Genomic DNA, 12,328 nt, shown 5'->3' with positions numbered 1-12,328 from the left:
CAACGATTTCTATATTCAGGTGATTATAAGCTAATTCAATTATATGTGAATATTAATGTTACACGCTCGACCTTTAAAGTGTGTTTTTTGGGAATTGTATTTCTAATTCAGCAAAAACTACAAAACAAAACAGACATTGAACCAAAACCAAATTTCCTTCACATCCTTTGTACTTTGTTGCCAGTATGGCTGTAAAATGAGTCTTAAATTACCTTAATAATGGTCTTAAAAAGTCTTAAATTAAACAACAAACATACTCGATACAACAGAATTAGGGTTTGGGAATTGCTTTTCTTTTTTTTATTCAATTAGGATATACATCTTTTTAAATTATTTCCTTTGATCAGAACAGAAACGCTGATTGACGTACAAAAATATAAAGAATTATGAAGTGCCTCGATGCCACATATACAACAGGAAAATATTTTACAGTAACAAAATCAAGTGTTAGGAAACACAAAAAAACGTATCTCACATAAAAACCATCGAACTCGACTTCCCCCCCCTGCGCCGACTTTTTCTCTGACATTTCACAGACCATCAACACGTAGCGAAACTCTCCGTCACCTTACCAGGAACAATTCATCCACCTCTTCTGTCATTATTCCCTTTTTTTAAAGAGCAGATCGGACTTCTTGCTCTTTGTATAAACTTTCTGTTCCCTCGTTAAAAAAACCCCCAGTACCCATCTTACAGTACGGATGCACCGCCTCAGCTTTGTGCCGTCGTCGCTCCCACCTCTTTTTATTACCTGGAGGGTATTTCACACTATAAAAAAACCAAAAACTTAACAAGACCGCAAGCTCAAGACTGAAACTGAAAGTCGGGAATACACATTTTGCAATGAAATAAAACTCATACCTAAGAAAATTTGAGGTAAAGTCGGAAGTTTCAATATTTGCCATGGTTCAAATAATCTAAATATATATATATTTATATATAAGACAGACACAAAAAGAAGTCGCTCAATTAAAAAAGAAATCTATTTTACATCTTCAACAGGGAAATCTGATGTTTTTGAGCTACTTTGGATCAGAAAAATGGATCAATAATAATTTGTTGATATCTGAAAACGCTCGCCGGATATTCGTAAGTTCAATAAAGTTTATTACACGTCCTGAAATTTAAAGGTGCTGCACATGAATTAGCTCTTATGTAGAGTTTGGTTGGTCCTATGTTCCCCACGTCTAGGGTTAGGTGTTTAGGGAACTTATCCTAAGCCCCACCCCTTTTTGCTCTGAGCTCCAATCACAGTTGAGGATTGATTGATTGATAGATAGAAGAAAACGTCTCAGATTACTGAACTTCATGCTAATATTATCAGATTAAATTCCCACATAACGCTGCCTCCTTTCTGCATTTCAAAGCTAACTAACGAGTTTCTTTACGCATAAACTTTTACGAATTTACGAATAGCCGGCCCCACCGAGGGTCCAGAGTGAGGTTGGAAACAGTTTTATCTGTTTGTGTTTGACTTCCACAGAGAAGTAGACTACTTCATTACAGTAACACTTCCCCCGATTGTCTAATAATAAACATACACGTTCATCTTGTAGCTGTACATGGTGTGGTCCTACTGTCCTGATGACTCTCTAAACTCTTAATAAATAACAATTAAGGTTCTTTTTTTACCCCCCGAAACTTCATTAATTGAGTGTTTTGCTCTGCACCTCCAAACAAGAACTTATTTATCTTAACTCAAAGTATTCAAATATCCCTTTCGTTACTGCGCCGTCGTCCGTCTTTCGATCGGACTCATTAATTCTTTGGTTCTTCGTTCTGGGTGATTGAACGCAGTAAATGAACAGTAAAGCGAGCGTCCGGTCCTGTCAGCGTGTGGAGTTACTACAAAGAGTACAATCTATATCTTTGGTCCATTTTTTTCACATGCAGCACTGAAATTCCCACAGAGAGGACTGTGATATATATATATATATATATATATATATATATATTGTTATATATATATACATAGAAAACAAGTGCAATAAAGCCGTATCAGGAGAAAGCTTTGCATTGGTGTGACAGGGTTTTCTCTACGCACACATGGACTGTTAACCTTCGCCGAGGTTACAGTCCGACCCGAAGCAGAGCAACGGGGCCACCAATTTGTCAGCTCTTGCATTAAATAAGACATTGAACCATTGAAGTGGAGCTTTAAACTGCCAGAGGACCGACTCCCTTTTTCTTAAAGACTGCATCAGTAGAAAGTCTAAACATCACTAAAGGCTTCCCAGAGTTCCCTCCATGGCGAGTAAAGATGAACAGGGTTTTTTTTTCCCCTCGTCCTCCGCGGACACAATCACCGAGTAGCTCCTCCCCCTACAGGTCCTCGGTGTAGATGATACAGGGACTAGTGTCCTCGCTCGACTCCAGCTGCACCGTGGAGACGAACCAGCGGCGGGAGCCCGCGGCGTTGTAGTTGAGCGTGGTGCGGTAAGTGTTCTTGGCGTGCTTCGGGTAGATGATGGTGGTGCTCCGATAGCTGATGGGCTTCTGCCGCGGCTCCAGGTACACCTGCGACTTGTAGCTCCTCCAGGTGCAGTCCCGAACCGCCACCACCGTCTCGCTGAAGGAGGTGGCCGTGGGAACGGGGGCGCAGTAGACCTGGTCCCGGTAATGCTTGTCGGAGTCGTACTTGACCTGCGAGTTGCACCTGGAAAGGAGAATCTTTTTAGAAAACACATCTAAAGTTGACCACTAGGTGGCAGTGGAGACAAGAATATTGATCAAATGAGCTCCATATTGCAGCTACACTGCGCCTTTATTGTTTTATTATATAGTTTTTAATTTAGATTCAACGAATGTGCTACATTAAGTTCGGCGAATTCCTCTTCAATCAAAGGTGTTTTTAATTATTTAATAATTAGTAGCGTGATTAGGCTACTCGTAAAAATTTACTTGTTTCAACTAGTTTTTCCACCTTATTTATATCAACACAACTCATCAAAATAACATAGAAGGGTTTTTTATCTAAATCAATAAATCAGAATTATATCTTGCAACCACACATTTATTTAAATGGTGACATTAGATATTTAGAATGTTAAATTTGTATTTATTTAATGATAAACAGGAAGAAAATACACAAAGAAAACAAGTAAAACAAACAAAAACTACAAAAGATGACGTGCAGAACGTGATGTAAATATATGAAAAACACAAAGTCATAATAAATGTATTAATGATGGTTTCATAATGCGGTTATTGCAGTTAAAATGGGTGTTTTAGGAGGGAGTTATATTAATAATATCTATATTTTTTATATATATTAATAATTATCACCAATAACAATGATGACAATGAACAAAATTTAAATGTTTATATTCAGAAAGAGAGAAATAATGATGAGTGAGATAGGGAAGTGATTCCCAACCTTTTTCTATCATTTATTAATCTGACTAAGTTACATTTTTTATACTTATTTCATTTTATATCAAAAACTGTATAATGAACCCAAACAGTGAACTCAGTAACGGCAGGAAGTTTGTGTAAAACGAGTGATTTGGATGAATTTTGAGCAGATTATTTCCTGTTTAGGGAACTTTTTATACAAATTTCTGTCTATATTATGTATTTTTAATCATTTTTAACAATAATACAGACTTTATAATCTTCTTTTTTTTATATAATTCAGTGTTTTTGTGTCCCTGACACTTGGCCATTCGTCTATTAGACAATTTCCTTTACATTCCTCCATAAAAATTACCCAAATACTGAGATATAGACCTACTGCGTATATTTATTAAGTTTTCTTATACCCATTAAAATCAAGAAGGCCTTACGACCCCCCTGAAGCTTTGGCGACCCCTAATGGCTGATACTGCTCGTTCTCTTACTTGATTTCCTGCTCCGGTTTGGGGTTGACCTCGATGCTTTCTCCGAAGAACACGGGGTGCATGCGGGTCTTCGGGTCTGTTCCTGTGGCGTTCAGCAGCAGGTAGGGCAACTACAGAGAGGAAACACACACAGAAACAACATCCATGAACTGTCTGCAACCAGCCGGCTGCCAGCGTGTCCATCCGAGGAAAAACAAAACAATGCCAGTGTGGTACCCCCAAATTAAAAACCACTGCACCCTCTCCGGGAAAACAAACTCCTCGACGACTGCTGCTACAACAATCAGTCAAGGAAGGCAGCGAGCCAGGGCGGCAATTTTAATTCGGCTAATTGCGCTGCGTAGGGACCCGCCAAATGAAGTGTTGGTGGTACTGTAAGTCTGCAAGTTCAGGCTGGGCTGGAGACGTGTGACCCTCACACAGCCTGTACAGATGTTGGACCCACAGTAGCTGCAGAAATGTGAAACACACTCGTAAACGTGAGTCTCCGGAGCAGCTGGTCGCCAGGCTGAAAGGAGGATGCTGTTAGAGAGAGGGAGAGAGATGAGGAGGTGATGCTGGCCTGTCAGCTGGCGTGGTTAAGCTTAGCCAGTAATCTTTTATAAGATGTGACCGTGTGTATGTCGCCAGTGTATAGGATTTAGTGGCATCTAGTGGGGAAGTTTCAGATTGCAGCTCACTTTGAACACAGCTCGCGTTTGTATCTGACGACCTGGGAAGTAGACAAGCCTTGTTCTGGAAAATGAGTCTTATTTTTCCACTTTTATTCACTTATTTTAGTTTAACTTATTCTTTTCCTCTTGTTTATTCATCTATATGTTAATATTTATATGTTTTATGTATGATTGTGTATATATATGTTTATATTTGTTTGTTTATGAAGCACTTTGTAACTGTGTGTTTTATAAAAAAGACTTTACTTACATTCTGTTTGGTGTTGAATTCATTAATTTAGACACGTTCAATTAAAAATTATCATTATATTTTATTTCTATTCAACTCTTTACTAATGTGCCACAATAATGTAAGTGTTTGCATTTAAAAATCTTCATTTGGGGATTTTTCCAAGAAAATATTCACATAAATCAACTCAACCTGCTTTTATTTGGAACAAAAGATGGGAAATATTATCAAACCAGTATGAATATTACCTCTATTGAATACCAGATTAATCACAAACCATTTATTTGACCTTTGATACTTTGGTGCTCGTGGTTTCTGTGACAGTAACAGAAGGATTGAATTGTGGAGAAAAAAGTTTAAACATTTATATTTGTGTAGGCGATCTAAGAAGCTTAAAACTCGCTCAAGCTTTAAGAGTTTTTATAAATCCAAAGAATTTCTATAAAATCCAGACCAGGCCTTTAATTGAGACCTGCGTTTATTTGTCAAAACCTGTAGCCCCACCAGGCTTGTAAAGGAGACCTGCCTCTAATTAAAGTTTTATGGTATGTGATTATTTGTGATAAAATCAGCACACTGTATATTTCTGCCACCCCAGAGAGAGATTACACAATATGGAGTGAAACTAAACTGATTTGATTTGTGATTTCTGTTGACAATTAATCGCAGTATTATCAAAATATCAATATATCCAAGTGCAATATGCATAAATAAAGATAAAATGTGACACACAGTGTTATAATTGTCCACTTTTTTTATCTTAAAGCACAACTTTGTTTGTTTGTTTCGCATTTTTTCTATTTTTTAAGGTCCATTACAGACTTTCAGTAGATTCTTATGCAAATTTTACGAAAAATTGCAGCTTTTGTGGCTCAATATGAGACATTTTGATCATATTTAAGAATATGTGGCTTGTTTCTAGATGGGAAGTTTTTGCAGTATAGAGCCAGTGTTTGATTTATCCGTTCTGGGCTACTGTAGAAACAATGTGGAATTTGTAGATAAAAGCTAATTTTAAGGTAAGGAAAACACAAAGATTCCTACATTCAGGTGATTAAACACTAATGAAAACATACCTATAAATAATATATTCCATTTATGATGATAGATCCTCCTGAATGTTACACACTGGACCTTTAAACAGTGTACAAGGTTAACTTTACTGTACTCAACTGTATGAACCAGGTCTGTTTTAGTGCTGACCCTTGACCTCTGGAGGGGACAAACAGAGACACAGACAATGTGAATAAAGGTTTATTATCGACTGTTTTCTATGTATGCGAGCATCTAAAACACCCAGCAATCTGAATCAAATGGCACCCCGGCCACAACTCCTCTCACATTACACAGGGGGAGGCTGTCACATGCTGCGGTTTGGCCACCGTTAAGCGCACATGCCACTTACAGGAGACGAGCAAGAACAGGCCAAGGGCACAGCAGAGCGCCGCGTGAAGCTCGTCTTACCTACGATCATCACCACACACCATGTGAACGGTGGAGCTGCACAGCTGCTAAAGGACTGAACAAAAAAACCCCTCCCAACAGTTCATCTGCAGGCCGATCATTTTCTGCCGCTGCTGCTTCGTGACCTGAAAACACTGCGTGAGTAAGTATGTGACTGTGTTCCCTCCGCTGCTCCGGCATGGAGAGCATCCCAGGTATTTCTCCACGGCCGCGTTCTTCTGGCAACTCGTGCAAAGCAAACACTCGTGAATGGGAGTGTGCACACAAAGTGTCCTGCTGGAAGCACATTTCTGCCCAGGAAAAACAGGTCTGCAGCTGAGCGGCCCACACAGTGTACAATGCACAATGCAGACGCCAACGCAAACACACCTTCTCCAACGGCGGCGAGACTTTACATCCCCGAGTTAATGTGTTAATGTCGGTATCACACTGTCTGTCTAATCCACCAACACTTATCCTTCAGCAGATTACATGAGTGGTTCTCATCCTTTTTTCCTTAAGGGAACCTTTTTCTATCATTTATTACACTGACGACCCCAAAATAATTCCTATTATAATCAAAACAGTGCAAGAAGTTTGTGTAAAATAACTTTTTATACAATTCTCTGTCTGTATTATGAAATTTTTATCATTTTCAACACTTATACAGACTTAATATTCTTCTTTTTTGACGTATTTTCTTCACCCTGACACTTGCCCATCGTTCTATTAGACAATACTTTATATTTAGATTTATTCACAGAAGAGAACCAGAGATAGGCCTGTTGTGTATTATTTTAAGTTTTCTTGCACCTCTTTAAATCAAAAAGGCTTCGCGACCCCCACGTGAAGCCTTAGTGACCCCTAGTGGCACCAGATTACATGACCACACTCATTGACCCCACTTTATTGCATGCAATCATCCAGCCTCTGCGTGAATTTGCCTCAGGTTTGACAAACAGACGCAGAGTGTTTATCCACGTTTAATTTAGAAGTGAGAGGTCATCAAACACTTACGCAACGGCCCGCAGCCGCTCTAACAAGCCCCCCGGCCTCACCCCGAAATAGAACTGAAGGATTGTTCTTAGGTGGCACACAAAAACAACACAAAAATAGATCTGGAAAGAGAAAATAAAATGGAGCGTGTATGCCTCCACTCGTCCTGCTCACGGGGAAAACGACCCACAGACGGGATTAGAAACACAAGCAGGAGCTATCAGGGGGGCAGATCTTTAAAAAGAAAACCACAAAGGCAGAGGAGTCCTACTAATCTGAACCTCTAGAGGATTAGAGAGATCTTTTTTTTCTGTTTCAGGCTGCAGCAAAACCAATGTCACGCAACTCCCAGGATGCATTTCTGAGGCCTCGTTTTTAAAAGCCCCCCCGCCCCCACTCCACCCTCACCTCCAGAACCTGCGCAGACATGTTCTCAAGCCTCCTGGAACTGGGAGTGACCTGGAAATGATTTTCAATCGAATCAGCCTTGTTATGTCATGTGTGACACAAATCACCGCAGGATGTGTCATTAAAAAGCATTAACAACAATTATCATCAGTTTCCATGGAATCGGTTCTTATACGAGAGAGATCGGGTCCGTTCCTCGGCTCAGCGTGGCCTCGGGGTGCGCCGTCCATTCAAAGTACAGCTGTTGCACACATTGCTGGGAAATATCACGAAAAATCCCCTTTAAGATTTAATTATTACAGACAAGTAATAGAATCCTGATGCCCAAAGAGATATTTGGGTTCATTTTTCAGGAAATAATTAAAGAAATGTGCAACCTGTGAGCGTAAAGACTTAAACACAACTTAGCTTAGCCGTATGTTTCTCTTAATATTTCCGTTCTATGTCTGGACTGGAGGCAGATTTCTAAGTGTTATTATGAACAGGGACACTTTTGGCTTTTTGCTGAGGGTCCTGTTTCTGTTTTCTGCTCCCACGTGCACAGACACGGTGAATTGAACATTAATAAATCCAGAACGACTCTGGCTTCCAGATGCTGATGTGTTTTTAGCTTTAAGGGTGGGTGGGGTAAAACTTTAAACTAATACATATCAGCATGAAACTTCCCCAGTTGTTTACTCACTTTAAGACAATTATCTTTTGCATTACAAGTTTTCTGAAGTTTTGAGTTTAAATATGTAAATGAGGCATCAGACAACAGTTTTTGCCATATTTTTATGAATAAAATGTGATATAAATCAGGCTGTGAAAATTATTTGAACAAATAAATGTTGTAAAAACCTTTAGAATATATATAGGAATAAAACTGGAAGGTTTGGTGTATGTAAGAGCTACTGAAGTGGAGATTTCTGGCTCAGAGTGCTAGGAAAAAACTCAATTTCCAAAAACATCCTTTAAAGATATGTACTGTAAAATTCCCTACAGGTGAATAGGATAAAAAATGTAACTAATAAATATCAGCATGAAACTCCCCCAGTTGCCTATTTATATCAAGACAATTATCTTTTGTATTACAAGTTTTCTAAAGTTTTATGTTGAAATATGCAAATGAGGCGTTATCTATTGTTAACTTTTGGTGAAATCTACAGACGCAAACAGACAAAGTGAAGAAAATAAACACATAAATGTGTATTTTTTGGGGTGTTTTCTTTCCACTAGTCTGGAAGAAAACATGTTCTGGCAGCAAAATAACCTCAAAATTGACCAGTGCATTAAAAAAACATGCTTTTGCCTGTAGTGTCTCGCCGCAATCCCTCATTTTTTATCCATTTTGAGAGATAAATGAACAAACTTTACAGGATTCTCTCCGTTTCCTGCCACTTTACATCAGCTCAGGTAGCATTGTGCAAACTAATACACATTAACTCAAGTTACACAGCACATGACTTTGTATTTGAGTCAACATACTGAAGGTCTCACTCTGATATGGGGGGTTGTCGATCAATCAGACCCCTCTGATTGATCGACAACAAGATGATTGATAAGTACGGAAATAAGAAGGAAAACACGTGTTTCTGTTCCTGTTGCTTCTCAGTATGAAACACTGTGGAGTTTTATTAAGGAAGTATGATTACATGAACTAATCTGAGATTGAAGAAGGGTTGTGAATGGACATCACTTCACTTTAAAGCCTCATAAGCTAAAATAGTTAGGAAAGTATCGATCTAATAAATAACTGAATTCCCTTTCTGGTTGTTTAAAGTCCAACACAGACCTGCTGCTGAGGGGTTTATTTTAAGGTTTTATAGCCACCTTTTTCCCTTTTCTATCATTTAGTAAACAGACTAAGTGACATATTTTATTGATATTTCATATTATATTCAAGTGAATCCAAACAGGGAACTGCAGGAGGTTTGTGTAAAACGAGTGATTTTGATGGATTTTGAGCAGATTGTTTCCTGTTTAACGAACTTTTTATACAATTCTCTGTCTGTATAATGTATTTTTTCATATTTTTTAACAACTTATACAACTTTATAACCTTCTTTTTTGACAAATTCAGTGTTTTCTTGTCTATTAGACAGTTTCCTTTACTTAACCTTAAAATCAAGAAGGCCTCGCGACCTGCTGTGAAGCTTTGGCGACCCCTAGTGGAGTCCACGGACCCCCTCCAGGTTGGGAACTGCTGTGTTATAGAGCTAAAAGTCTGGATTATAACCTAACTAAGACTCTTCAGCTTTCTAATCAACATGTCACACCTTGAAGAAGATTAACGAACTAACTATTCCCTCCCATGTAGATCCACCACAACCCTTTATGAGAACATCTATCTGCGTATCCACTGTCACTGATGTTATAAACCTTCTGACATCTTGTTGGGTGCCCCCTTGCTGGCAAGGACCCCTGGGGGTCCCTGGACCCCAGTTTTGGAAACCCAACTGGGTCCAATCAACCCGCTGACCCCCCCAACCTCACATCGAGGCATCATAAAGTCCAGCTGATGCACAAGAAGTGAAACAGGAGAAATTTTACTGGGTTTACTGGGGGTCAGTGGCATCTTCTGCACAAGTGCAACATCAGAAGTTTGAACTGAGGAATTCCTCACAGAGAGAGAGAGAGAGAGAGAGAGAGAGAGAGAGAGAGAGAGAGAGAGAGAGAGCTTCCAGATGTTGTGTGAGGGACTGAAGAGAAATCTGTTTCACACTAAAATGCGCTCAGATTTTTCAGTTTCTCTCGTCATTATTCTCCCATTAGCTCTTTTATCCTTTAAATCAGAGAGTGAGAGACTGCTGGATGACAGGGGACGCACAGCAGAGCCGCTCTCACACAATAAACAAATGAATAGATCTTTAATTCTTACCAGTTTGCCTTCCCTGCTCTCCTTTCTGTAATATCCATGATGGCTTTCGACGGGCGTCGTGCAGCTGCCGGAGCGCGACTCGATCAGACCCGGAGAGAGTGAGCAGAAGGGCGGACTGGGGCTGGGGGGCAACCCCGAATCCGGACTGTCGAGCAGCCCTTCCCGGTTCTTTCCTTTCAGACTATCATCCATCGCTTGTAAATGTAGGTGCCCCACCATTTCTGGGACGGCTCAAGTAAAAAAAAACACACCCAAAAACCAAGAAAGCCAAAAAGAGAGAGAGAGAACCAGATGAAGACGCACTGACTCCGAGCTGCTGCTGCGCTCCTGCGGCGGAAAGAAACTAATCCTGGCCGAAGTTTTCTTTTCAAGATGACTTCTGTGAGAGGAGAAGAGGAGGAAAAAGATCAGGACACACGCATTCAATCATCAACAGTGGACAAAAACTCCACAGATTTGAATTCAGCCTTTTTATTTTAATTCTCTTCAAACTTTACTGTACCTGCGCTGCGGTTCGCGGAGAGTCCACCTTTAATCCCCAGAGATATTCCAAATACGCGTAAAAATCAGACACAACTTTTAAAAGAAAAAGCCTCAAAGTTGCGATATTAACTATTTTATTTACTATATTAACTCTTATTATATTTAAACTGAACAAAAACGCAGGAAAAGTCGCGCAAACACGGAGCGTCGACCGTGCGTCTGGCACCGATCTGGATGCGAGCTCCTCTGCTCAGCTCCGACTGTGTGTGAGTGCTGCCGAGTGTGTGTGTGTGTGTGTGTGTGTGTGTGTGTGTGTGTGTGTGCTCTCCAGTGGAGAGCTCCCTCTTAATGATCCTGCCAGGGTTTTTTTTTTGCACCTGGATCCAGTCCAGGCCCTCATGATCTGGATCACTTCCATGTACAACCGACAGAGGCGTTCACGGACCTCCTCTCTCCTGCAGAGTGTGTTTCCCTGCTGAAGTGCCCCTGAGCACTTAAATCCCGACCTGCTGGGGGGGTTTATCAATATTTATAAAGAAGAGTTTGTAATTAGTTCATAATGTTATATAATAATAAGTGATAAGACAGAATTTGCATTATTATTTATATATAAATGAGCAATTAGCAGTTTGTTCTCAATTAAATAGTATTTTATGTTTAATAATGTATCACTTAATCAGTTATTAATGACATATTCTTTAATAATTAGCAGTTAGTAATCAATGCTCTGATTAATTACTTAGTAATTATAAGTTTATAATGCATCACTTTTCATAATTTGTTCATTACATATTAGCCGGTTTATACTTTTCAGAATCAGCAGCAGGTTTTAAGGATTATGTTGTAGCTCGTTTGCGGCTTTTTTCTCATCTTTCTTCGTGAATTAAGAATATATTTACACCAAACCAGAGTTACTGTTAGTAGAACAAACAACAACTACTGTTAGTGGACGTACTTTGACGGGGAGCATGTGTCCCTACAGATTACATTAAAGCCTGTTTTGCATAGATTTTCTCATCTAACTTGATAAAATAAAGATTTATTTAGACCAAACCAGAGTTGGTGATTGTTGGAAAGACAAACAAAGGCGGTTTTGGTGAGTTTTATTTTGTTTCTGTTGACTTTTTTATGAAGTTACAATGTTACGATGAACTGGGATGTTAAATTAGTGTTTTTGTTAATGGAGTCTGGTAGGCAGTAGGTCCGTTAGTGCAGTGCTTCTCCGCACTAGGGGTCGCCAAAGCTTCACAGGGGGTGGCAAGGCCTTCTTGATTGTAAGGCGTGGAAGAAAACTTTAAAAATATACACAGAAGTAGTAGATATCTCAGCATTTGGTTCACTTCTGTGACGAAAATCAACATTTGACGAACATCACGGACATAAAAAAACACTGTCA

The 12,328-nt window shown here is 39.5% G+C and overlaps 1 protein-coding gene across 1 annotated transcript; it reads right to left on the bottom strand.

Annotated features, from left to right (window-relative positions):
• Positions 1-271: 271 nt before the first annotated feature.
• On the bottom strand, positions 272-11,240 carry rflna (refilin A). Its single transcript, XM_051423047.1, has 4 exons — positions 10,952-11,240; positions 10,450-10,828; positions 3,840-3,949; positions 272-2,656 (listed from the first exon to the last, which is right to left on the bottom strand). The coding sequence occupies exons 2-4, from the start codon at positions 10,666-10,668 to the stop codon at positions 2,323-2,325; spliced, it is 663 nt and encodes a 220-aa protein (XP_051279007.1). The 5' UTR covers positions 10,669-10,828; positions 10,952-11,240; the 3' UTR covers positions 272-2,322.
• Positions 11,241-12,328: the final 1,088 nt, after the last annotated feature.

The sequence above is a fragment of the Dicentrarchus labrax genome, unplaced genomic scaffold (assembly GCF_905237075.1).
Source record: "Dicentrarchus labrax unplaced genomic scaffold, dlabrax2021, whole genome shotgun sequence".
In the NCBI taxonomy this organism is placed as follows: domain Eukaryota; kingdom Metazoa; phylum Chordata; class Actinopteri; family Moronidae; genus Dicentrarchus; species Dicentrarchus labrax.
This window is presented reverse-complemented; position numbering and strand designations above follow the sequence as displayed.

Bases quoted from the DNA above. Each gene is read 5' to 3' on its own strand.
- rflna (XM_051423047.1), bottom strand. From the start codon at position 10,668: ATGGTGGGGCACCTACATTTACAAGCGATGGATGATAGTCTGAAAGGA. The intron at 3,950-10,449 runs GTAAGAATTAAA...TCCTCTCTGTAG, and splicing joins AGAGCAGGGAAGGCAAACTG to TTGCCCTACCTGCTGCTGAA. The intron at 2,657-3,839 runs GTAAGAGAACGA...TCTCCTTTCCAG, and splicing joins AAACCGGAGCAGGAAATCAA to GTGCAACTCGCAGGTCAAGT.